Source organism: Panthera onca, chromosome D3, assembly GCF_046562875.1.
Source record: "Panthera onca isolate mPanOnc1 chromosome D3, mPanOnc1 haplotype 2, whole genome shotgun sequence".
Taxonomy (NCBI): domain Eukaryota; kingdom Metazoa; phylum Chordata; class Mammalia; order Carnivora; family Felidae; genus Panthera; species Panthera onca.
The window spans coordinates 8,219,229-8,247,005 of NC_138350.1; the positions used below are offsets into that span (position 1 = coordinate 8,219,229).

The 27,777-nt window shown below is 44.3% G+C and overlaps 1 protein-coding gene across 2 annotated transcripts in view; it reads right to left on the reverse strand.

Moving 5' to 3' along the window:
• Window positions 1–8,838: 8,838 nt before the first annotated feature.
• BRAP (BRCA1 associated protein) overlaps window positions 8,839–27,777 on the reverse strand; it is a 94,391-nt gene continuing 75,452 nt past the window's right edge. For both annotated transcript variants that reach the window (XM_078435794.2, XM_078435792.2), the window contains 7 exons: window positions 26,920–27,068; window positions 20,659–20,734; window positions 20,067–20,205; window positions 19,580–19,689; window positions 17,083–17,172; window positions 13,429–13,532; window positions 8,839–11,236 (listed from right to left, as the gene is read on the reverse strand). In XM_078435794.2, coding sequence (XP_078291920.1) covers window positions 10,873–11,236; window positions 13,429–13,532; window positions 17,083–17,172; window positions 19,580–19,689; window positions 20,067–20,205; window positions 20,659–20,734; window positions 26,920–27,068 — 1,032 coding nt within the window. In that variant the 3' untranslated portion in view covers window positions 8,839–10,872. The remainder of the gene's footprint in view (window positions 11,237–13,428; window positions 13,533–17,082; window positions 17,173–19,579; window positions 19,690–20,066; window positions 20,206–20,658; window positions 20,735–26,919; window positions 27,069–27,777) is intronic.

Here is a 27,777-nt window from a genome sequence, read left to right on the forward strand (position 1 = left end):
CTGGATCAGAGAATGGCTGCTGTGACAGCCTCGCACAGTGGCCTTCTGAGAAGCAAGAAAAGAAGAAAGGAAGGAGGCAGGAGAAAAGGAACTTTCTCATTTTCACCTTTTTTTATTTCAGGGGGTAACATCTTTTCCAGAAATCCCCAGCCCACGTCCCTCTCCATCTCATTGACCATAATCTAGTCATAATCTAGTCACCATCCCTGACCCTGAGCTCTCGCATAGCAGAATAAGATTCCCATGACTGGCTACAGCCAATTATGATTCTTCCATCTGCTAAGAGAGCAGCGCAGTTGTGCGCATGTTCACCCTCTTTGAGCTTCCAGGGTGGTGAGGCCCACCCCTGGTCTTGGGAACTGAACCGTGGTTGGCCTTGTGGAACGTGAGAGCAAGTCTCTCGGAGGGCTTCTGGATCAGGTCTTTGGTGAGGTGGTTAAGCCACTCGTTTAGCCAATCCAGGACTTGGCCTACCTCCATTCTCACTGCGGGAGATGCAGCCCTCATTGTGTGAGCCACGTTCAGTTGGGATTCTGTTACTTGTAGCTGAAGGCATCTCACAGATACATTCCTCTAACTCTGGCGGAATGTGCTCAAGGCAGTTTTCTCCAGACTTGCTTTAGCGCTCCAAAGATACAGGCCACAGGAGAGGCCAGTCCACTCTCTCTTTCCAAGGTCCATCTCAATTGCCATCTTGTCCCTAAAGCCATCGCTGACGTGCGCAGTCACAATCACCCTGCCCTCTCCCAAACCCCTCAGACATTTTGTGCACTCTTCCTGTTGCCCTTCCCAATTCACTCAGCAGGTGTTTATTAAAGCCCTGTACGTTCTAGGGGAAGTGCTAGGTGCTAGGTGCTGGCATTTTACAGGTGAAGTTGCCCCTTGCCTGCCTTCGATCATGCAAAGCGTGCCTGGTTTTACTCTGCCTGACCTTTGTGCATTCATTCATTCATTCCAACAGTCCAGTGTTGAGGGGCTCCTCTGGGCTAGGCCTTGTGCGGATTAAGGAAAATGGCCCCCACCTTCAAAATGCATATCGTCTAGCCAGGGGACAGTGACAGAGATAAGCACAGGGGCCACCAGGAAGCAGGACAGGGACCACTAACACAGGCTGGGGGAGAGCGAGAGCAGGGAAAACGCTAACACAGAGACCACTACTTGTGCGCATTGAGCCGAACTAAGCACCAGGTCCTTTAATCCTCCCACAATCTTCTGAGGGGCACATGCCACTACTGTCTCCATTTTGGAGATGAAGTCACTGCTCAGAGATGTCACATAACTTTCCCTGGATCACACAGCCAGGCAGTGGCAGAGCTGGGATTTGAACCCAGGCCCGGGCACAAATTTCTGCACTGCACTACCTGTCCAGGTGGCAGGGGGCAGGGGAAAATACTTGCCAGATCTCTGCTTGCAGTGAGAGGCCTTGAGCACATCCTTCCTGCAGGGTCTCAGAAGGAACCACCCCTGTAGTCACCTCGCTCTTGGACTTTTAGCCTCCAGACCGCAAGACAATACATTTCTGTTGTCTAAGCCTTTGAGTTTGTGGCCCTTTGTTACGGCTGTGATAGCTTATGAATATATATACCCTGTGTAGGTCTCAATGGAGCTGGGAAGTAGTGACGGGGAGGGAGAGTACTGTGAGATGACACTAGAAAGGCAGGTCAGGGCCAGATCACGCAAGATCTTATTCTAAGATCCAGGAAAACCACGCGTGGGTTTTATAAACGTCCTAAGTGGGGGCGGGGAGGCAATGCTGTGTCACAGATGCTTTGGAAGGGGGCAGGAGTAACAGTGGAAAGACCAGCAAGGAAGCCACTGCATTGTCCAGGTGAGGGAAGATGGTGGCTTGGACAGAGTCTGCTCTGCAGACATCTGGGGGACCTGTGGATGGCTGGGGAGGGGAGAGAGGGAGGAATCGAGGGCGATTTCCGGCTTGAGTTACTGGACCGCTGAGGATGGTTCTTACTCCAAGACAAAAGACCGGAGCTGGGGGTAGAGCTAGATTCGTGGGGGAGAATGGAAGCATTCCTTTCAAACGCAAGAAGGTATGTGTGTATGCAGCATCCCAACAGAAACATTGAGCAAGCAGATGGAGCTGTGAGTCTGGAGCTCAGAGCAGGATCTATGCCAGAGATAGAAATCTGGGGATCTCACTGCATCAAGATGGTCTTTCAAGCCACAGGAATTGGTGAGGTCACCTAGAGAGCGGAGAAGGAAGAGAAAGGCCGGGACCCAGCCCTGAGAATCCCTCTCCTGAGGGCTGGGGGAGATGACCAGGGATGACTCATGATTACTGATGTGTAGAGAACCCATGGCCTGGGGGAGCCAGGCTACTCCTGGGGACGAGAAGAGCCTTCGCGAGGACGTGGTAAGTAGTCAGGTGGACTGCAGGAATGGGAAATGGCCAGGGAGGAGAGAGCAGCTGTCAGACCCGTGTGTCAGTTTCCTAGGGTAACAAAGAGCCGCAAACTGGGGGGCTTAGGACAATAGAAGTCGATTCCCTCATAGTTCTGGAGGCAAGTCCGAATCAAGCATTTTTTTTGTACAGCATCGACCATGAAGCCTCTGTGACTATCCCTACCTACAGTAGCCCTTCCCTCCCATCCCCTTACACTATTTCTTCCTAGCACTTACGGTTATCTGAAATCCCATACAGTTTCATTTGTTTTTAGGGCAGCAATGACGGGGACTGTTGTATTTGCTGCTATATGCCTCGAATCCTGATTGTGTCTGGCACTTAGTAGGCCCTCACGTAATTACCGAGAGAACAAATAAACCTAGAGAAACAATACGCATGGGAAACACCAGAAGAAACAACTCAAAGTGTTCAGTGTTCATGGTTTCCTCTGTTGATAAGAATACTTTTAATTTTCCTCTCTATATTTTTCTGCTTTAAAAATAAAACATCTGGGGCACCTAGGTGGCTCAGTCAGTTGAGCATCTGACTTCAGCTCAGGTCATGATCTCGCAGTTTGTGGGTTCAAGCCCTGCGTCGGGCTGTGTGCTGACAGCTCAGAGCCTGGAGCCTGCTTCAGATTCTGTGTCTACCCCTCTCTCTGCCCTTCCCATGCTCATGCTCATGCTCATGCTCTGTCTCTCTCTCTCTCTCTCAAAAATAAATAAACATTAAAAAAATAATAAAAATAAAACATCCTGGGGCACCTGGGTGGCTCAGTTGGCTAAGCATTTGACTCTTGATTTTGGCTCAGGTCATGATCTCACAGTTAGTGAATTTGAGCCCCATGTCTGGCTCCGTGCTGTCAGTATGGAGCCTGCTTGGGATTCTCTCTCTCTCTCATTTCTCTGCCCCTCCCCCACTTGTGCTCTCTCTCTCTCTCTCTCTCTCTCAAAATAAATAAATAAACTTAAAAAATAAAAAATAAATAAAACATCCTATTTTGGGGGGGAGATAGAAATGCTCTACATCTTGGTTTGAGTGGTGATTACACGGATGTGGACAACTGTCAAAACTCATCCAACTGAACGCTTGAGAGCTGCATTCTATTATATGCTAATTACACCTCAAAAATAAAAACCATATAAATAATACATGTGTCTATCTTAAAATATAATGCTCTTGCAATTGTCTTATAGAATTTAAAATATATAATTGTAAATAGGATAATAGGTATTGAATCTAGATTCTAAATTATATTTGGTTATTTTTTTTTTAATTTTTAATATTTTTTTAGGGGGGGAGGGGGCAAGAGAGAGAAGGGGACAGAGGATCCAAAGCAGGCTCCACGCTGACAAGCAGAGAGCCTGACACGGAGCTCGAACTCACGAACCATGAGATCACGATGCTTAATCGGCTGAGCCACGCAGGTGCCCCTGACTTGCTGTAACATTAATAAAAAAGAAGAAGACAGAAAAAGTTCTGGGAAGACCTCTACACGTGGACACATACAGACCAGTCTATACCTGCGAAATTAACACCGCTTTGTAACATACCCCTGTAGTGTATAAAAATTTTGTTCTAGGCTTTCTCTCTCCTCTGTTTATTCTGTAACAAACTGAAGCCACAAGTTAAGCTGATCCCTGCAGAATCTAAAGTTTCCGGTTAGCCTGTTTATTCCTGTTTGACTGTGCCTCTGGGGGCAGTAACTGAGTCTACATTCTCAAAGAAAGGACTCCTTAGAGTCTAGATAGTTTTGTTCCAGAAGCAACTTTTCCAGCTGGGGAAGCACCCTGGTTTCCATGAAGCTCCGTATAAAAGAACTGAGATGTCAGCGTAAATGGTTTGTGTGGACTGGGCCCCAAGCCTCCCCGGAGTGAAGGGGCCACAACAGGCAATCGGAATGAAGTGATTTCCCAAAGCCAGCCCTTGGGTGGAGGGGGAAAACCACTGGCGTGGTTTTCTTCCTCCTTCTTTATCAGCTCTGGCTCAGGCCCCACTGAAGTGGGAGAGGAGACAGGGAGAAGTTAGAAAGTTCCAGGAGGAGAGGGGGAGGCTTGCAGAGGGTGGGCGTACTGGACTGTTTCACTCACACCAACATGGTCTCCACTCGGTACTCGGCTCCTTTCCCAAAGCAACCACAACACAGGTCTTGGGAGCTGTTTCCTTTCTGTCCCCAAGTTCCAGAGTTAGAGGGGGGCAGTAGAGCAGAGTGGGTGAGGAGCCCAGATTTTGGACTCAGGCGATGCTGGGATTGAGCACTGCCCTCTTCAGGGGTCAGCTACACAACCTCAGCCAACGCTGGCCAGTCCTGAACTGTCTCCTACTGGGCCTCGGTTTCTTGATTTGTACAGTGGGGTAACTGCACCTACCTCACCAGGGTGGCCTTGAGGACTGAATGGAATAGTACATGCAAAGTACTCAGCACAGCATCTGTGGTTTGGTCAGCAGGAATTGAACTAGCCCTTGGAATCAGACACGTCAAAACAGGGCAGAGCTTGCTTCCGCCTCTAATGCTCAGCAAGTGCAGGAGAATTCTCTAATTCTGCACTTCTATTCTCTATCAGCTTTGGGTCCTACCAAAGAAAACAGGGATTCTGGGTCTGCCCCTCTGGATTGCCTCTTTGGTGCTGGAAAAGAGGTCTCTCCTGGGGATGTTCTTCTAGGTTTTTCCAAGTCCCCTTGGGTTCACACAAGCCAACAGTAACACAATCAGGGTTCTTAGCGTCAATTACCTCCCTTCTCACAAGAATGTTATCTCAGCAGGTGAAAAGAAAACTGTTTTTAAGAGTTCACCAAAAAGCTGTCTCCTGAAGGCTCCAAGAGAAGAGAGGCAGGGCTCGGTGTAAGTTATCTTTCTCGGGATTATTCTGGTTCTGAAAAGCAGTGGAACATTCTTATTTATAAGCGTGAGGGGAACGGGGGCCGCAGGGAGCGGAGAACCCAGCGTATAGGAAGAAAGTAAGGGAAGAGAGCTTTAGTGTTGCTCTGGCCAAACAGAGCTAGGAATCTCGCCAAAGGGAGAGTGTGCGATTGGCAGCAACCGAGAGATCCTGTATGGACTTTTAGGAAAGATTCTGGGCCACAGCACAGGGCCTCCTCTGTCGGGGGCCAGGAGAGTTCTGGCAGCAGCCCCCCTGCCCAGGCATGTTCCCACATAATTGAAGTCGAATGTGCTGGGCGGGGGAGGGTAGATGGAGGAGGCCTCTGAGTTCCTGGCTGCACAATCTCTGTGTTCTGCAGTTGGCCCTGTTTGGGATCAAAGCCAGTTAGTGTTGATTTTCTGCAGCATGGAAACAAATGCAACGAAGCTGTTTTCCTGAGGCATGCACTTTGCAAAGAGGATTTGAGGTTGTTTTTTTCCCCCCCCCCCGGAGGACAGGTGGGGGCCAGGAGGTGGGAAAGTTGTGTGAGTGGCTCTTCTATTGCTGTCTCTTCTGCAGACGGTTTTGGGCTCATAGTTTCCGTGTGAGCACAAACTAATCAGTTAGAATGTGTGAGTGGGCATGGCCACGGCTAAGGCTCAGTCTTTCACGAAAGATAATTCCTGGAAGATGCTGCCGGAGGACCCTCTGGCGTGTGTGATAAGTCACAATTTGTTTGCTCTCCCGCTGGAGTGTTTCCAGGAGAGCAGTTCTCCTCTTCCTCCTAAAATTTTCCATGGACTCTTCTTCACTTCTAGATCTGTGATCTTGTTCTTTTGCCCCAGAAATTAGTCCGAGTTCCTTCTTTCCAGTTAGCACCAAAGTCTTTTGATGCTAACCATTATATTAATGATGGAAAGTGATACAGGCAAGTTTCTCAAGTGGTGGAGGGAGACATTGTCTTAATGGCGCTCAACTGCCCCCAGGCCTCTAGGGAAGGTCTGGACTCTTGGCCCATTGGGCCATAACCAAGGGATTGAGAATTTACAATCAGGAATTGAGATGGCTGAAGGAAGTCTCAGTGCACTTTTTTTTTTTTTTAAATAGGTTTCATGCCCAACGCACGTGGGGCTTGAACTTACCACCCTGAGAGAGCAAGACCTGAGCTGAGATCAAGAGTCAGACGCTCAACCAACTGAGCCACCCAGGCCCCCCCCCCAAAACCATTCCTTTTTAAATGAGGAAACAGACGTACAGGGAGATTTGGTCTGGGATCTACTGCTCCTTCCAGACCAAAGATGGCAAAAGACATCTTCACAGAGGCCAGGTCAAACATCTCTGCATTTATTTTGAGGCTGGATCTGAAAGGAGTTTGGGGCCAGGGGATTTAGAACACGGTCTGAAAAGAAGCAAAGCTGCTTTAGTTCACTTAGTGCGCGTGGTAATTAGCCTTGGAGTAACAAATGTTATCTGCACCAGCGCAGCTCCGTGCCAAGTACCAAAACCACATTTTCCAGATGATTCCAACGAGAAGTTTCTGACCCGAAGCAATTCAACATTAGGCCCCAAAGACCACAATCATCTTGTACAAAACAGCAGATTGTTCATCTCTCCCTGGCCTTCTTTAATGCACTGAGAATGCAAAATCCAGATTAAGAACCAACTGCGGCGCCCGTTTCGTGCTCACCTAAGCTTCCAGAATTATAATAAGAGACTGCTCAATGTTGGTGAAAAGCATACGAGCTAAAACGCTGCTGAGGTAGTTTTGGCTTCTGGGAGTACAGCTTTCAAAATGAATGTCTAACAGAACCTGATATTGTTAAGTGCCTGAGCATTCCGGGGAGGGCGCGAGTCCCGGGGAGGCCGGGTAAAAAGGGTTACCAGTAAGTGGTAAATGGTTACTATTACCTTTAAGTGATGAAAACAAGGCATGAAAGGGTTGATTATAACATTAATCGGGATAAAGAGGCCACAACCCCTCCCCAAAAAGAAAAGGTAAAAAATAAAAGAAGCTTTATGTAATGTCCCTGAGGTCTCCTGATGCACCAATGCAAAAATATTTTTTCTTTGCTCCTGGGTGACTAAAGCGAAGTGCTTGGGGGTGAAAATGAACTTCATGTTACACAGGATGAGGCACTTGGCTTTGGCTCCAGGACAAAATGGTGGGGGGTGGGGGGGAGGGTTCCTGAAAGGAAAGGCTTTTCTTCCTATTACTACTTCACTTTTCCTTTTCACTTCACTCTTTTAACTTCATATATATACATGTATATATACACACGTATATATATATATATATATACGTGTGTATATATACATGTATATATATGGGTTTTTTTTTTTTTTTTTTTGGTTTTTTTATTTTTTAATTTGAGAGAAAGAGAGGGAGAGAGAGAATCCCAAGCAGGCTCCACGCACACCATGAAGCCCGATGCGGGCTCGATCCCACATCACGACCCTGGGATCATGACCTGAGCCGAAATTGAGTCTGATGCTCAACTGAGCCACCCAGACGCCCCTAAAATTTTTAACTTTAAAAGCTACATCTGTTGGTGTGGACACTATACAGATATCCTGGAACTCCCACTTCCAGAACCTTCACGGGCACAAGTGAAAAGGACTGGCCAGAAGCAGAGGCCTGTCGGACAACACCTGGTGGCTTCCTAAACTCGCTTAAGGTGATGGCCAGGTCTCTGAGTAGTTTAGATGTCCCCCAGCACCATTAAGGAGCAGGAGCTGGGTCTTGAGAGACTCCTGAAAAATTTCCCTTCTGCTGCCAAGAAAGAAATTAACGCAGCAGAATTCACCGCGGCAGTTAATTCAGCTTTATCCTGGAGAAAATGAAATCGCTTTCCTCAAATGGGAGAGTGGCTTTCCTTTTTTAGATAAGCCCATTGACTTCATTGCGGGAGCCCAAGCTTGCCACCAGCCCAAGCTACGTGGCAGAACGCACAGCAGCCAAATCAAGGATGACGTTTGTAACTTGTGTATCCCGACTGTACCAGGAGAGGGGTTTCCAAGTGATGACAGAAGGTTGTTCATTCGTGATTTGCCAAGTCCTCTACATTCAACTGGCTGGCTGTTTCAATTCATTTCTCAGCCCTTTTGCTTAGGACAACCTACCTCCCCGTGCAAGCGTGGAGTGGGTAGTTGCTTCAGGGCCTTGTCTTGCCCAGCGTATCCTAACAAGTCACATCTGGGACAGTTTCAAAAAATGAAACCACCTTGGCTTGCTAGAAGGCCTGGTAAAAAGTCTCAGGCCTACCTACACGTTGATTGCTTTGCATTTGTAAGAGTTGTGTGCCGGGTCTCATCCTATAAATTCAAACCCTTTAAATTTAAACCCTTTAAATTCAGATAATTTTCCTTATTCTATATTTGGTTCAGCTACTTTTTATTAGTTTGGGAAGCTGGAGCAAAGGGGGGTAGGAAGATGAATAATCTAGCTGCTCACTATATTGTTGAGGGGATGGTTTTCGTGCTGTTTTAAGATTCAGGTCATTGACACCTTCTTAGGTTATTTAGATACAAGCTCCCAAGCAAATGTCAACCAGTGAGACACAAATTTCACACGGGGCAGAATCATTTCAAAGTTCGGTTATTTTAATGCAATTTCATTGTTCAAGGTAGTACGGATATATTAAGTGGTTCATTTCCATCGTGAAGAAAATACTAACAGTTTCTATCTTACGTAATTTTGTCAAAATCAAACGTGACTCTTTGACCTTTTTCAAAAACACTTTCTTTATATATCTTGATAAGATGCTTTTTTTCCTGGAAAACATTTTTAAACCTTCAAGTAGTTTGGAAACATTTGCCTATTTGCTCATTCCTCTGGGCACAGCCTTTCAGGGCACTTATCCCACCTGTACTGAAAACCTCTGTTCCCCCAGCTGGTGGTGGGGCTGCTTGGTGGAGGTGATCATGGGAAAATGAGGAACGAGCAAGCTTTGTAAACTACTTCTAATTCTCGTAATTAGTATGCTACGATCCACCCCAGCTTCTGCAAGGTCAGACATGCAAGACAAGTACTTGGCCAAAAAAGCAGGATTCTAACTAGTGTAAAAATAGATTTTAAATAAAATAGAATCTCTATAGGAAAGAGAATTAGGTTACGCTTTACATTCCCACTCTTGCTTTAAGGTGTCTGTATATGTAAGTCCAAGGGGCACTTCCAGAGTTGGTCTGCCCTAAGTAGAATTTGAGAATGTCTGAGTACATTCATTTCGCAAAGTTACAGGTGAGGGTTTCTGGGAAATGCTCCAGCGCATCCCACAAAAATAGATGGTGATTAGCAATACAGTTTGTGTGCTAACAAGGAACACGAAGGACATTTACGCCAAAGGGGATGAGGCCTAACCATAGGCTAAAAACAATTCTAAAATGTGACCATTGGAAAACTCTGGCTAATTCTAAAGCAGAAAACAAAACCCATCATTTCAGCGTCCAGCTACCCCTTCTGGAAGCTGAATTCCAACACGGGTCTTCCTTTAACTTGGCTTAATTACTGCGTATTATGAATTACTTGACGTTAAGGTTTCTAGAGAAAGTACACAGCCCCTCTGTTGGCTCACAACGAGCACTGCACGACTGTTTTAAAGGGGCCCTGTTAAAATTCTAATTTTCGGATTTAGAAACAGCCTTTGGTTGTATCTTGAAAGCATAACTGAAAATCTGCCCAAGCTCCCTCTAGCCGCAACCTGAGCATGCAGCCCAATCTTTTGTAAACATTCAGAAAACACTGATCCTAGCAAAATACACAATCAGCTAGTCAGAGGCCTCGCTGCCCATTTTCACATGGATGATAAATCCGCTTGCTGATTCTTGCTAGATGCTAGGAAATCCACTCTGAGATCGGAGTCTTAGAGCAACCATTCAGCCTCCTCTTTACTTGAGGTTCATAATGTGGCCTGGAGTCATCGAAAATAAACAAAGTGGAAGCACCACCATTTTCCCTACACTGAGTCTGCTCAGCCTGCCCCAGGGTTGTTTGTTTTTCCTGGCTAGTCCTAGAGCAAAAGAAGGCTGCTGTGACAGGCTAGTGACTAAAGGTTTACAGGCCCAGCCTCTTTTCATATGACATTCAACCAATTCTTCTTCCCAGACGCAGGGAGGGGATGACAAGGACGTCAGACTAACACCGGGGAGTTTTCATAAATCCTCAGTGGCCAGTGCAAACCTCTCTTTAAAGCAGCTGCTAGACCTCAGGTAACGTTACCTTTGAGGTTACAAAAAAAAAATTCGACATCTTAAACCGACCCCAGACCTGAACGTCAAATACACGGACTCAATAAATACAACGGAAAAATGCACAGCAGAGCTGGGGCTTCTATCAAGTAGGAAGGCAAAATGGTCATTAGAATGTCTGAGGTTAGTGAACTACTACGGTTGAAAACAGCAGCCACCTTCTAAAACACGGCCCATCTCCATCGGCGCTCCTAGTCAGCAACCCCCTACGTTCATCGCACCACACGCCAGCAAATGAAAGATCCAAACAACTGCGGCTCGGTCCTCACTTGTACTTATTTAAGGTCCGCCCTCACATTTAGCTGAAGCCCCAGCACACCCTCACTGCGCCAGGGAAACCAGTCTCAGGGGCGTCTGTTTCTCAGAAGGTCACTTGCCCCTCTTGCTGCGGCCTTTCCTGGAGGGCAGCTTCCCGCTGCCCCCCGAAGAGGGGGCGCTGGAGGCTGAGGCCATGGCGATGTTGATCTGTCCCTCCTGGATTTCCTGCCGGGTCTCAGCAGGCAGGTGGTTGATCTTCTGCTGTGTCTCCAGGTAGAACATGACGTCACGCAACTGCTCCTGGATCTCGGTGATCTGCAGATCCTTCTGGTCGCAGGTTTCCTTCAACACCCTCTCCTCCTCCTTCAGTTTGTTCTGCAGGAGGACTTGGTTGGCACGCAAACACTTGTTCATTTCCTGCTCCTCTCTGAGCTCTGTGGTGAGTTTGGCCACTTTTGTGTTTAGCTGAGTGCACCTTTTGCAAAACAAAGGAAGACAAAAGCATGTTTTTTCATTTGCGACACAGTCCGCTTTCTGCTCTGGGATTGAACAGAGGCGCTGTGATCTCAGAATCCATTTAGGGACTGGACTCCTCCCTCCTGTGGCGGAGGGAGACTGCCACCACAGTCTCCACTGTGCCGCCACCGCGACTGCTGTACGAAGCAAGGATTCCGCTCTAGTCGGCGGCGTAACAGTTTTTCTAAGTCTCAGAAATTTTTCAATAGTGTAAATGATTCTATGATTCATGGTAAAACTTCTACTGCTCCTTTGTTTTGCAGTCTGTGGTTAAATAGATGGCTTACAGATAACAGCTACGATAAAGAAGTTATGAGGAAAAGTGACATTCTTGGAGAGTCAAGTGCTCTGACCTCACTGCATTTACTGGAGAAGAGTTTTCAAGAATAGGGAGTGCCTTATTCTTGACGCTCAATCTTACTCACAAGGCAAGAATTACAAATTAAAGCATCACTGGATATACCATTTTTATGTATCGGAATGCCAAAGAGCTCAACTGTGGGAAAAGAGGAACTTCCCCGCGTGGGCACTGGAGTGCAAACTGGTACAAACTCTTCGGAAGTCAGCGTGGCAGTAACTCCAAAAACCACAATTTCACATGCCCTCTGACATACCTATTCTAGGAACTCATCCAATAAAATGTATTCAAGACTGCACTAAAAGAAACATGGAGAAAAATGCTCATTGCACCATAGTTTATATTAGTCTAAGACTTGAGACAACTTTAAATGTCTATCAATAGGGGACCGGTTAAAATTATCAGGGAACCTCCATACAATGCAATACCATGCAGCCGTTACAAGTGTCAGTATGAAAAAAAAAAAAAATCTCAGAAACGGAATATTTTACCAAACAGAATACCTAATATTATTCTATTTTTCTAGAAAAAAAGGTATGTGAGACATTCATATGGGTACAACAAAAGATCTGGAAGAGTAAATATTCACTGGTACCATCAATGAATAGTGGTAATCTTTAGATAGCAAAATCTACAGCCTGGAAGAAAACTTCCAATTTTAATTCTTTAATACAGTTGAATTTGTTAGGGAGCTGAAAGTATAGAATATTTTAATTTCTATTAATCCTGTAGTGTTGCTTTTAGAACAGTTTAAAAAAAGAAAAAAACCTTTGGGGCACCTGGCTGGTTGTCAGTAGAGCATGAGACTCTTAATCTCAGGGCTGTGAGTTCAAGCCCCACGTTGGGTGTAGAGATTCCTTAAAAAATAAGATATTTAAGAGTGTGGGGAAAGAAATAAAAACAAGAAAATATTTAAAAGAAAAAAAAAAACCTTTGGTGGAGAGTCTTGTGGGTGACGAAAAAATTTTGAAACAGATGATGGTGACAGTAGCAGGATGCTGTGAATGCCACTTAGTGCCACTGAATTATACACTTAGAGTGAATAGGACAAATTTTGTTATATAGATTTTACCACAATACAAAGAAAAACTATTAAAATAACTTTTGACAGTGGGGAAAACAGGTGAAGGGTACATGGAAACTCTTTGCACTATCTTAGCAACCTCTGTAAACCTGAATTTATTCCAGAATGAAGGTTTCTTCAAAAAAAAAAAAAAGCTCTTAAAAATTTTCCTCCTTATTTTTCATCCACTGTCTGGAAGTAAAAAGCCAATTATTTTTGTGAATATACTTAAACTAGAAAGGTAATTTCCATGAGCAGCAACTATCTCCCCATATCACAGTAGTAGAGTATGTTCTTGCCATGCCGTTCTTGAATTTTTTCCTCCATATTCAACAACTCTGGCCTTTAATTCCTGCCTAAGGCCAGAATACACACCGTGTCCGGCTCAGACATATTCTCTCTCCTGCCAGTTCTCAGCCACCATGGCTCCGAGAAGCTGCAGCTCTGAGCACAAGGGAATTGCCCTCTACAGGCAACAGCGGAAGATATCTGCACATACAGCGAGCACAGACATCAGCAGAGAGCTCTGCATTCCACACAGCACCCATCTGGCATGAAATGCTGTCGTTTTTAATCAACAGGAAGTCACAACAAGTTTGCTCCATAAATGGGAGACCCCCGAAAACCTAGTGATGGGCACCCTCGAAAAGGAAAGCGTGTTCATAGGAATGGAGGAGATTACCTGTGAAAATGAAATAGCTAAGTTAAAGAAGAGACCAATTACACCTACTTTCTTTCCACGGACTGCTTTTCTTTTAGGAGATCATTCAGTCTGTGCTCCAGATTGTCACATTTCTCAATTGTTTCTTTAAATTTGGCCTTCATGTTGTTAATCTGGAAGAGCAAACGGAGATCAGTTTCACTTCAAAGAGGCATAGTTTTGTGGGGTCTCTGGGGCTAACTTCACAAGCGTTTTTGCAATGACCTGTCCGTAACTTTTTTTTTTTTTTTTTTTTTTAAATTTTTTTTTTCAACGTTTTTTATTTATTTTTGGGACAGAGAGAGACAGAGCATGAACAGGGGAGGGGCAGAGAGAGAGGGAGACACAGAATCGGAAACAGGCTCCAGGCTCCGAGCCATCAGCCCAGAGCCTGACGCGGGGCTCGAACTCACAGACCGCGAGATCGTGACCTGGCTGAAGTCGGACGCTTAACCGACTGCGCCACCCAGGCGCCCCCTGTCCGTAACTTTGATAAACCAAACTAAGAACAGGTGAGACAATCATTTGAAAGAACTTCTGTAACAGAAATAAACATTTGGAGAAACCCTTTTTTTACCCCTTACTGTTTCCCTATACAAGGATGAACAACGGATCACAGCTAAACGGCAAGCGAAACTGCTCAGAAGTAAAGAGTGAGCTTCAGGCAGTAAGACAGGAGACGGTCTGTCAGAGGCCAGACCAGAGCCTCTCCTTAACTCACCACGTGTTTTTCCTCCTGAGATCACATTCCAAAAATTACTAACCAAATAATCTAACAAACTAATCTAATCCAAGAAAATTGTAATAATGGGTTCTGTTTGGGTCCCTACCCCCCCCCCCAAAAAAAACCTCATTATTAAATTTTCTCATGTACCATGAAGCCACATGGAACATAAGCAGTTCTTGTTTTGAGTTAATTTATAAATGCAATATAGAGAGAACGAATTCATGTTACATTGTCTTATAAACTGAAGAGAATTTTAAGATTCTGACGTATTACATGTCAGAAACCAAGAGTCTGTTGAAGTCCAGCTAAGCAGACATTAGATTCAGTCAGGTGTGACGATCTACCCAACTGAGAAATGCCTCACCTCTACCAGTCTGAGGACACAGGGAGAAGACTGGATGGGAAGTAGTGAGGCTGGGTGGATCGTGAGGCAGTACTAGCTGAAAGGGCAGGAGGTGAAAGGGACTGAGAATTTAAATCCTATGGCCCAAGCACCAGCCAGATGTTTTGTAAGCAGTATCTCCTTTATATCTGATAAGAAGCCAGAGACTTCAGTGTGTCAACTTTATCAACAGGCTTACGGAAAGGTGAGGCAATATGCCCAAAGTTACCCAGCTAGAGCGTGGTGGGTCTGGGACTGGACCCAAGTTCTAAACCTCTCTGCACTACATTGCAGGCCATAGCTGTACGGCAAAGGAAAAATAAGCTTTAGGCATTCGTTAGGGAATGCAGTTAATCCTAAAGGGTCTTAAAAGGCAGAGAGAACCCTAAGCTTAGCTCTCAAGGGTCTGCACGAAGCACTTTAGGTACCCCCCCTGTGGAAACGCCTAGTACTGAGGCTGTGTTTTGAGTGTTCCTCCTAGGGACTCAGGACTTGACACCAAGTGGCAGTAACCAGAGCTCGGCCTCCTGAGTGCTGTCGGAGGCATGTCCTTCCCATGTGTGCTCTAAGCCCCATTCAGAACCGGTACAGCAAGTGACCCTGAGTGCCTCTGGAAAGGCACCTCCACCACTTGGAAGGTTCTGATAAAAACTACATCAACAACTTTGAACTGAAGATCTTTTTTGTTTTTTGACGTTTTTATTAATTTTTGAGAGACAGAGTACGAGTGGAGGAGGGGCAGAGAGGGAGGGAGACACACAATCCGAGGCAGGCTCCAGGCTCCAAGCTGTCAGCACAGAGCCCGACGTGGGGCTTGAACCCACCAACCGCGAGATCGTGACCTGAGCCGAAGTCGGACGTTCAACTGACTGAGCCACCCAGGCGCCCCTGAACTAAAGATTTTAAAGCTGGTGTTAAGCCTTAATTTGAGAACCTTGATTTCTCCTCATTTGTAGGCATACGCAGAAACTGGGGCCAACGGGCCTGACATATGGGTGAGCCTGGCCCTGCCTGCTTAATTCCAGGATAACCCTAGCTACCACACAGATGAGACCTGAGCCTGGCTCTGCAGTCCCTTTCTGAAGATCTAGTTATGCCAGGGACTCACAAGATTACTAAAATAATCATTTAAGGATTTATTTGTTTCATTGTTGTTATCTTATTTCAGAGAGAGAAAGTACGCATGCACAAACAAGCACATGCGCCTACGTGGGGGAAGGAGGCAGAGGGGGAGAGACTCTTAAGGAGGTTCCGCGCTCAGCGCAGAGCCCAACATACTGAGGTCGATCCCACGACCCTGGGATCGTGACCTGAGCTGAAATTAAGAGTCGGACGCTCAGCTGACTGAGCCACCCGGGCATCCCAATTATTAAAAAAAATTGAAAAGCCTGTATTACTACTAAGAGGATCAGTGAATTATGAACACTGTCCCTAGAACCTGAGAAAGGTTCTTGGAACTCCCATTCTATGTGAACCCTCAGGAGCTCACTGGTTTTCAAAATGCTTTCTTTGGAACCGTCAGGGTCCCTTGTACCTGCCGGAGACGATGGGAAAACCAAGCAGGTGAAGTTCTGGGCCCTCCATCTGGGTTTCCACCAAAAACACACCACTTTCCTCTTCTACCTGGTGGAGGAGTGAGTGGCATCTTCTTTCAAGGATTTCGCTAAATTTGAAAACCTGTGTCCTAGACAAACAAGGCATCACGGGAACCACCAAAGCTCTAACACCTCAGCCTGATTTTCTTCTCTTCAATTTTGAAGGGCTCAGCACCATCTTGGTGCCACAGAAGCCCACACGCAGCTCCTCAAAGCAGCTGTTCCCAAGCTGACAAACCAACTGGCTGACTCAAATTACAAGTCCTCATGTACATACTTCTATTTTTTTAATGGAATTGCACAAGGCGTAGAAAACCTGATTGATTTAACAAACAAATCTCTTCCCAATCAAAAATACCAAAATACTCAAGTCTTTAAATCCAAGTTTTCTTTTTTCAGGGTACGTAGCAGGTATTTTGTTTCTTCCTTATATTTAGTATAATACAGAGCTCGGCATACAGTTTTAATACATTCTTTTCGATTTGGTAACCCTAGGTGAGAGTGTATGTTGGCTTCCCTCCCTTTCTTAAATAATGCTCAGCTGACAGCATTTGCAACAGCATATTTTTGCCTCTTCTTTTTCCTCATTTTGACTAATTTCATTCTCTTTGTGGTCTAGAATTTCTTGTTGCCTGACACTGCCTTCAGGGGCTATGTCTGTAATATAATGATGATGATTCATGTTTTTAACCACTTCTCTCTGGAATCCTGATCTAAAGTTAGATTACCGGGGTGAGCCGACTGATTCCAAATTCTTGTTTTCTTTCTTCTCTCCGCCGCTGCCCCCCGACCCAGGCTTTATTGAGATATAACTGACATATGACAAAGGTTTCTTTTTAGAGGCAAGACAATTCTCTATCTCTGTATCAGCCTAAGAATGATTCCAGCATTCCTTTTTTCTTGTATTCTGCCTTCTCCCATCCCAACATCAGATAGCCCTGCCGTGTGGCACGTCAGCAGCAGTCCAGACAGAAACTTACTTCCTCTGCTGTGTCCTTCTCTATCCGAACTATCTTGTTTTCCCAGTAGATTCGTTGAGATTCCAACTGGCTTGTTAGTAAATACGAATACTAAAAACAGAGAACAGACACCAACACATAAATCACTGTAGTTTCTGAATTTCAGTTAAAACCTGACTTTTATTTATTTTTATTAAAAAAAACAAAACCTGACTTTTAATGCCCTACAGAAGAGTAAATACAATCATCAGAACACGTATTACATCTTGGTTATTCTCTGCTCAACAAACCATGGGAATACAGAGATGTCAATTACACTCCTGACCTGGGGCTTACAATCTAGTCTGGACAAGAAAGCAGAGAAATGTACATTAGCAAATAAGTTTCTGTTCAAGCTAATTTTTTAAAATAATTTTTTAAGTTTATTTATTTATTATTGAGAGAGAGAGAGAGAGAGAGAGAGAGGGAGAGAACAAGCTGGGGAGAGGCAGAGAGTGAGCGAGACAGAATCCAAAGCAGGCTCCCGGCTCCGAGCTGTCAGCACAGAGCCCCACAAGGGGCCTGAACCCGTAGACTGTGAGATAATGACCTAAGCCAAAGTGACATACCCTACCGACTGAGCCACCCAGGTGTCCCATCAAGCTAATTTTAAGAAGAACCCCAAGGTTTTTAAACCAAAGTATTAAATCAGCTCACCACCCTCTAGGAAGCTGTCCCTGTCCCGCCCAGCCTGGGGTTAAGCACCCCTCTCAGCTCCCTTGGTATAGTGCCTGTCATTAACAGCACTTAGGATGCTAGCACTTAATCACCAGATCTCCCTGACTAGAATATGAACTCTTCGAAAGTGAGGGTTCTAACTTTATTTCTGTAGCCTCAGTGCCTGGCACATGCTGGATGTCAGGAAATGTTTGCTACCTGACTGCATGAATGAATGAACAACATGAATGAATGTGTAACTATTGAGAAAGGATAGATGGCTTATGACAGTAGGGTCTGGGAGGACGTCTGAGAGAAGGAGAGATATGGGAGGGCTCTCAACAGAGAGGTGGAGGAGACAGGTAAAGACAGAGATCTGATTCCAGAGAACTACTGGACCCAGATGTGAGCTGTGGACATTTAGGATCTCTTCAAGATGAAGGAGTAACACCAATGAGGCTAGGGTGCAAGGTATGGGCAGATGGGGCCTATAGAAGGCCCGGGGGCATCATATTGAGAAATGTGGGCCGTGGAGTAGCAACATGACATCTGCATTTCAGAAAAACCATTCTAAAAGACTAAAAGGAGATCTGAATGTGCTTGTAAGCTAGAGAAGAGAAGGAAGGTACAAGAGGGAGAAAGGACAGATGGGAGAATGTGTGTGTGCCCCTAGAACGTACACTCCACGAGGGCAGGGAGTCTGTTCAATGCTGCATTCCCAGCACCAAGAAGAATGGCCGACAGACAGCAGCCCTCAATAAACATTTGTTGAATGAATATACCTAGAGTTAAGGTGGAAGGGTTACTTCTAAAAACTTAATGTAAAAGGTTTAAACTTTTTCATATCAATACAATTAATGGTAAAAACATCAGCCTTATCTTAAGCCATTCTACTCAATCTATTAGACCATAAAAGTCCGGAGATGACCAAGCTTTCAAATATCCATTTCCTCCCAAGGCTAAGCTATTTGTTTTTAAATTTTATTTTAACGTTTATTTATTTTTGAGAGAGAGGGAGAGACACAGCGCAAGCAAGGGAGTAGCAGAGAAAGGGGGAGACACAGAATCTGAAGCAGGCTCCAGGCTGTCAGCACAGAGCCCGACGCGGGGCTTGAACTCACAGACCGTGAGACTCTTAACCAACTGAACCACCCAGGCACCCCTAAGCTATTTGTTTTTAAAACAATCAGATTGAAATTAATACAAAACAAGACTCATTTTAAACTTTTCCTTCATTATCGTGTTTACAATATACTAATTTTATAGTAGGTGGGATTTACTACTACAGTGAAAAATCAGACTGTGCTAATTTTGTTGTTTCTTCAACTATATATGAATACTCCCAAATGGCTTTAGACATACATATGTAAACATCAAATTCATAAAATACATACTTTGAGTATGTAAGCGTCTACTTCATAAAATGTCCAAGATATGTAAAAAAGCTTCCTGGGCATGGAAGGGTGCTACTGGGGTTTCCTCATTCTGACCTGCTCAGTTTCCAACTGCTACTGTGATGCCAACAGGAAGATTCTTAACTTTCAGTTTTATTGCAGCTAGAGAACCACCTTAACATTGAGCTTGAGACAATGAGAAACATCCCATTCAAAATAGTAAGACACAATGAAGCGTAGGCTTCCAAAGAAGAAAATTAGATAGAATAAAAGTATTTTAATAATCCTCCACAGCAATGATAGAACTTTAAAAAAAAGTTGACATACAGAAATAAATGGCAAGAGTAAAAGCCCAAGCCACTTTTTAAGGTAGGATAGTAAAAAGCAGTACAAAAAGGTACTTAGTAATTACTAACAAAGTATCTTACCTCTAACTGTAAGGCATCTATCTTCTCTTCCTGGCAAGTATCACCCTCACATTCATATTGTACTATTTTTCCATCTGTTTTACTTGCAACCAATCGATGGACATAATTATCTAAAGAAAAGAATGAATCAGTCAATCAAGGCTTGTTTCTTTAGAATGAAAAGGATCTGCATATACTTTCAACTTGGCCAGAATTTTTGTTTTTACAGGTCTAAATTAAATGCCTTGCAATACTTCTGTACAAGTGGGCTAACTCACTTGAATTTAAGAAAGAGTCAGAGGGCAAGTATAGAAGTATTAACTCTCTTTATAATGTGTAATTCAGGCCATTTGCAGGAAATAGTGTGCTATGGGGCACCCTGAGAATTCAAGTTTGCCACAGCAGTCAGGAAGATTTCAAGCTGTGAGAGAAGAGGAAGAGGAGAGGTTCTAAGGGAGACACGTTCATGCAGAATGAATCCAAATTAGAAAACAAGAATGGCCTTCACCTCCAGCATAGTCCCAGACTCGATGGTTGGTAAGCTGCATGGCATACGTGTGCTGGGTTTCCTCAAAGTGCTTATAAGCATGTCGACTTACATATCGTCCACATCCTATGTGGCCACATATTAAACAAATCCAAAGGTTCTGCCAAGGAGAAGACGACATCTTAATTAGTTGTACAAAAACACATGACCTGGCTCACTCAGAGTGGGAAAGGCCCTGACACAGAATGAAGGTGAATTGTTTCTACAGGAGTTTTGAATAAATATGTGTTTGAAATGCAAAAAGCAAGGGTGCTTTTATGGGTCATTTTCTCCCTCTGGTTTTTTAAGGAACTCTAGGGAAATGGCAAGACAAGTATTCATAATTTATCAGTAAAAGTCTAGTCTTTTTCAACAAACAAAAAATAAAAGCACAGAGATTTTTGCTTCAGAGTGTAAAATAACGTATTCATATATCTTGCATGACCTTAGACAAAAGAAAACAAAAGCATCAGTCTGAAAAAGAATTTAAAAGAATTTAAGGCACACAGGGCAAAAGAAATCCCCAGAGCATTAAAGCTGTGTTCATTATTCTTTCCCACCAGCCATCACTTACTTCCTGAACGCCACACTCAAAACACTTATTCTCTTCTACTGGCTCTGGAGTCTGGCAGTATCGGCACACAGGACACCTGTGCAGGACACCGAAAGTAACAGCACAGATCAAATACAAAAGAGAGTTGTTACAGAACCAAAAGTCAAAAACCATATTTTAAATCTTCTGTCTCTCACGTACTGTCTGTTACAATTCATCATAACTAAGGATATCACTCAAAAATATTTGCAAACAAAATGAAAAAAATAAACAAAAAACAAAACAAAACTCCCAAAATCTTGATAAAGGAGAAAAAAAGGGAGGAATCTTGATCTGCTTCATACCTTTTTTCACTCTTCTGTCTAAAGCTTAACCAAAGAACTAAATATGTGCAGGTTAGAATTAGGGATGTAAGATAAGCTATGAATTTTATGTCTGGTTATCCATAAAGTATTTTTTTACTGCAAACCATCTACCTTACCTCCATTTTCCAAAGATCTAAATCACTCAAAATGTACCCTGTCCTCTCTAGATTGCTCCTAAGAGTTAGAACTAAAATCTGTAATAAATTTCACCCCCATCAAAAAAGTTGATATATTTCCTGAAATGCACATGATATTTTACCATACAATGAACATGTGGAAGAGGATACCAGTGCTAAGTACTCAAGTTTCAATTTACAAAAAGCCAATAAAAATGGCACTGAAGCTAAACCCACAGAAACAGAGAGGAGAAAGGTAGATGGACACCATGGGCTGCAGGGAGGGCACAGTAGGGAGATGTTGGTCAAAGCGTATGGGATCCAATTATACAAGATGAATCAATTCTGGGAAACCGGTTTGCATCAATGTGAGTATAGTTCACAATATTGTATTGTTTTTGAAATTTTCTAAGAAGACAGACTTTGGGTGTTCTCACAACACACACAAAGGAAAAAAGGAAACTGGTAAAGAGGTTGATAGATACATGCTGATTGGCTTGTTTGTGAATATTTCATAATGTATATGTATGTTGAGTCATCAGGTTGTACATTAAACATTTTTTTATTTTTATTTTTTTTATTTTTTTTATTTTTTAAATTTTTTTTTTCAACGTTTTTTATTTATTTTTGGGACAGAGAGAGACAGAGCATGAACGGGGGAGGGGCAGAGAGAGAGGGAGACACAGAATCGGAAACAGGCTCCAGGCTCCGAGCCATCAGCCCAGAGCCCGACGCGGGGCTCGAACTCACGGACAGCGAGATCGTGACCTGGCTGAAGTCGGACGCTTAACCGACTGCGCCATCCAGGCGCCCCTAAACATTTTTTTAAATGTTTATTTATTTTTGAGAGAGAGAGAGAGAGAGAGAGAGAGAGTGAGAGTGTAAGCAAGGGAGGGGCAGAGAGAGGGAGACACAGAATCCAAGCAGGCTCCAGGCTCTGAGCTGTCAGCACAGAGCCCAACACGGGGCTTGAACCCACAGACTGTGAGATCATGACCTGAGCTGAAGTTGGATGCTCAACTGACTGAGCAGCCCAGTTGCCCCATGTACATTTTAAATATATACAATTTTTTTTTTAAGTAAACTTGGGGTACCTGGCTGCTTAATCAGTGGAGCATGTGTCTCTTCATATCAAGGTCATGAGTTCGAGCTCCACACTGGGGACAGAGGTTACTTTTTAAAAAGATGTTATTTATTATTTTTTAAGTAATCTCTACCCCCAATGTGGGGCTTGAACTCAAGACCCTGAGATCAACAGTCGCATGCTCTAGTGACTGAGCCAGCCAGGTGCCCCTAAATACATACAATTTTTGGTGATCAGTTATAGTTTGATAAAGCTGGGGGGAAAAGGCATTTAAAAATCCATTAATGCGGGGTGCCTGGGTGGCGCAGTCGGTTAAGTGTCCGACTTCAGCCAGGTCACGATCTCGCGGTCCGTGAGTTCGAGCCCCGCGTCGGGCTCTGGGCTGATGGCTCGGAGCCTGGAGCCTGTTTCCGATTCTGTGTCTCTCTCTCTCTCTGCCCCTCCCCCATTCATGCTCTGTCTCTCTCTGTCCCAAAAATAAATAAAAAAAAAATAAAAAAAAATAAAAATCCATTAATGCTTTTCTCTTATTCTCAAGAGAAAGTAACACTAAGTACCAGTCATGAATATTTTCATCAGGCAGGCAAAAATGATAGAAAGTGGGTTATAGTTGAAGCTAACCGTGAATCGGCACCAAGAAGAAAGAATGCTTAAGATACACCTCACATCCAATTTGTTACCCAACTGAGTAAATGAAACCAAGAAAAGGAAATAAGCAGGAAGAACATGAAGTTCCTATCACAAATGAGGAGTTTCTATCTGCATTTCCTAAGAGAAAGCTAAATGATCTAGTCTATCTCTGTTTAGTATCAAAAGAGAAGCCAGACACCCACCCTGACGTTTAGAGCAGTATTATCACTACTGGCCACATTATGGAAGCAGCCCAAGTGTCCACCAATAGGTGAATGGGGAAAGAAGATGTAGTATATATATACAATGGAATACAACTCGGCCATAAAAGAGAATGAAACCTTGTCATTTGCAATGACCTGGATGGAGCTAGAGAGTATTATGCTAAGTGAAGTCAGTCAGAAAAGATAAATACCATATGATTTCACTCATGCGGAATTTAAGAAACAAAACAAATGAGCAAAGGGGAAAAGAGAAGAGAGAGAGAGAGAGAGAGAGACAAACCAAGAAACAGACACCTAACTACAGAGAACAACCTGATGGTTAACAGAGGGGACGGGATGGGGGTGATGGTGGTTAAGGAGTACACGCGTGATGAGCATCAGGTGTTGCATGGGAATGCGGAATCATATTGCACACTTGAAACCAACATTACACTGTATGTTAACTCTCTGGAATTAAAATTGTTTTTTCATGTTTATTTATTTTCAAGAGACATAGAGAGGCAGAGAGAGAGGGAGACAGAGGATCCAAAGTGGGCTCTGTGCCGACAGCAAAGAGCCTAATAACGCAGGGCTCAAATTCATGAACTGTGAGATCATGACCTGAGCTGAAGTTGGACACTTAACCAACTGAGCCACCCAGGCACCCTTTTTTCTTTAAAAAATTTTAATGTTTATTTACTTTTGAGAGAAAGACAGAGAGAGAGAGAAATCACTGGAATTTAAATTTTTTTTTAATGTTATTTATGAGAGAGAGCATGCACACAGTGCGGGGAGGGGCAGAGAGAGTGAAGGAGACACAGAATCCGAAACAGGCTCCAGGCTGAGCTGTCAGCACAGAGCCTGTCAGGGGGCCTGAACTCAGGATCAGCGAGATCATACCCTGAGCCAAAACCCTAGAGTCAGATGCTCAACCGACTGAGCCACCCAGGTGCCCAGGGACTAGAACTCACTGGACTTTAAATAAAAACTTTTAAAAGAAGCTGGAAGACAAATTTGCAGAAACAAGAATGACAGCTGTAGTGAGCAGCACACAGCCATTTTTTTAAAAAAATCACGACACTGATCATTTTATTATTTATTATTATTATTATTTTGAGAGAGAGACAGTGAAGACACAAGTGAGTGAGAGGCAGAGAGAGAAGCGGGGCTCACTTGAAGCAGTGCTTGAACTCACAAACCGTGAGATCATAACCTGAGCCGAAGACAGATGCTTAACCAACTGAGCCACACAGGCGCCCCAAGCAGCAAGCAGTTTTGTCAAAGGTACAAACTAGCTCTGTCACTCCTTCGATCTGTGTGGCAGCTGTGGTAGTGGTTGGATTAAAAAACAATACGGTGCTTGGATGGCTCAGTCAGTTAAGCATTTGACTCTTGATCTTGGCTCAGATCATGATCCCAGGGTCATGGGATTGAGCCCCGTGCCGGGCTGTGTTGAATGTGGAGCCTGCTTAGGATTCTCTCTCTCTCTTTCTCTCCTTCCCTCTCCTTCTCTCCTTGCTTATGCTCTCTCTTAAAAAAAAAAAAAAAAAGAAAAAAGCATAGCGTATTTACTGAGAAAAAGAGTCCTTAAAACAAACAAACAGGGGTGCCTGGGTGGCTCAGTCGGTTAAGCGTGTGACTCTTGGTTTTGACTCAGGGCATGATCTCGCAGTTTGTTGAGGTCAAGCATTGGGTTCTGTGCTGGCAGTGCAGAGCCTGCTTGGGATTCTCAGTCTCCCTCTCTCTCTCTGCCCCCCCCCCCACCCCCGCTCATTCCCATTCTCTCTCTCTCAAATAAATTTTTTTTAATTAAACAATAAATTAATTCTGCAATCTTATTTCCTACATTATGCCAGAATGAGCTTTCTGGAATGTTAAGGATGATCCCTGAGAATTAAAAAGAGAAAAGGGAAAAAATTACAAAAATCACCTTACTGGTATTATATATGTAGTATTCTATGACATACCATCTCATTGATTAAAAGATGATTAACAGTTTATTAAACCCTTCCTTCCCCTTCAAAAATAACTTTTGAGTTGTCATCTTATCTTCCTGAGGAGATATTTGGGGAAACCTTCCCAGAATATCCTTCTCTGACATCTGCATGTGTCAAAAAACTACCCTCCAAGACTTGGTACCAGTGCTGCCTTCTCCACGCAGCCCTTCTTGGCCACCCTCAGTGGGGAAACCAACTCTACTCTCTCCAGTTTCTACCTTGAATTGGATTGCACTTACGTACAGGTGTAAACTCCCTTAGCTGGCTGAAACTCCCTGCGGAGGATCTACGTTTGATTCTCTCCCATCCACCCCTAGCACTACTCGGTGCATATTATACTGAGGGCGGAAACTTACTTGCTGAAAGAACTGTGTGTTTTTGAGGAGAGCCGTGAGGCTTGTCTATACAGATGGCTGAATTCCAGTCCCAGTTCTGGCCTTCTCTGCAGGATGCTTTCAACATGCTATGTTTCATGTCTGGGTCTCAGTTACCTCCTCTGTAAAATGAGGAGGCTGGACAATATGGTCCCTGAGCCAACTTCTAACTTTAAAATGCTACGCTCCTGGGGCAGTTAACCTGCACTGAGAGTTGAACTGTAGTGGTAGGGAACAAAGAAGCGTCCAGAACTTAAACGGTGTAGCAGACAGACACAAGGACACAAGATACAGATAAATACTTTATGGAGTGCGTCCATCTCAGTGGGGCTTTTTTCGAGGGAAAACCCAGGGTTTATTTGCTCAAGGGTATTTTCTGAGCTCCTTACAATGCACCAGGTCTCCTGCTAGGTAAGGGCACAGCAGTGAACAAGCCAGACAAGGTCCCTGCTCTGTGAAAGCTGGAATTCTTCTGGTCACTTGGGGGTGGAGAACAGATTCCTCTACATGTTCACCTTCCTAACTTCTGGGCTTTGCCATGTGATCTTGCCCTTCCCATGCGCATCCCCGCCCTCACAATGCCTTCTCTCAGGTCCCCCTCTTTCCTTGGTTAACGCCTCCTCATCCTCCTGGAGACTGCACTTCTCAGGCAGCCCTGGCTGTTATCAGGCCTCTACTTCCCTAGTCACAACGCTGCACACTGCTCCTTTGTAACACCTGTTACAGCTGTGACTGCACATTCATTTGTACAATTATTTGATTCTGTGCCTTCCTTCCTCTCTCTACTGGGAAACCCAGGCCACTGTCTGATTTACTCGTCTAGCTAAGTCCCATGGCACAGTTTACAAAGGGAGGAACAACCCTTGATTTATAATAAAACGAAACAGAACAAAACAAAGCAACAAAAAAACGTGGTACAACTTACCCCTCAGTTCTTTGCCTGTGCTATGCCACCCTACAAACAAGGCCTCTATTGCACTGGGAAACAGGAAGGTGTAGGCATGTGTGTACTTCATACTTAGTGACTGCTATTACCAGTGGCCACTGAGCCCTCAACAACACGCTAAATTGAAAATGTGAGACTACTACCATAGCCCAATTGGTAAGAAAGCCAGAGGAAATGGTAAACATCAAGTGCAAGTGATAAATGAGACTTCAGACTTAGATTTCATTTGTGTATAAGAGCCTCAAAGCTAAGCTTTCCTACCCCCCACCCCCCCCACCCCATTCTCTGGCTTTTGGAAGCAAACAATTCATGCTGCTTTCGGAAACTCCACAAGGATTTTGAATCAGCATACTAAGAAGGACGCGGTCTAAGGATGCGGATTCCCATGTGAACAGAGGAAAGTGAAGAAAAATGGAAGGCCCTTCCGTGTGACCCCTTCACCTTTGTAGCGCCCAGGTGTATAAAGTCAAGCCCTTAGAATGGCTCATTTTTGGTGGTGGCTGTTTTTCATTCTGGGAAAGGGTGATAATAGGCTTTGGCAGGGTGAGAAATTAGCTCTGCACTCACGTGGTGTCGTCCCAACGCTGCAGGCACTGGCTGTGGAAGCTGTGGTTACATAACGTGGTGAGGATGCCATTCACAGACTCGTCCATGCGCTCCAGACACACCGTGCACTTGGGGAGCTCTGTCAGGTCCATCACGGGGAGGCTGGCACCCTACAGGGAAATACCTCACGTAAGCCTGACTCTTCTTCCACGGTTCTAAGAGATCTGTTTTTAACTAACTAGTTTACCTGTTGCTTTCTGACTCCTGGTAGGATGTTTTCAACATTTCTTCTCTGTGCAGGTAGTTTAAATCGGTAAGATTTTCATTCATACAACAAATATTGACTGAGCACCCTTTATACTCATAGCACTGTGGACATGGTGGAGAACAAGCACACAAAGACCCCTGCCCTCATGGAGCTGATACTCTGGAAAGAGAGACTAGCTGCCAAAAGCTTAACAGAGAATCTCAAATGTTACCAGACTCCAAGCTCTACTTCTAAGGGTATGGAACTCTAACAACGTAAGTGAATAAAAGCAGCCAAGTAGAAATGGGACTGACTGATTTTTCCACAGAGTAAATGAAAACGTAGCACTTCCTACTACGTGATAATAGCATCAACAACACTGGTTTATTTATTCATTTGACACACACTTATTGAGCCCTTGCTATGTAGGCCAGACACTGTTCTAGGTTTGGAACAATGGTGAGCAAAGCAGATTCGCCAGATCCCAAAGCACAAGGTCAGGCCTTGTCCTCATAGAGCTTAAAATCTGGTAGAGAGAGGCAAAAGTCAAATTTATGAAAAAGTATAATTACCAGTGGTCATAACTGCTATGTAAGAAAAGTACAGGAATCTACAATAGGGTGTGAAATCGG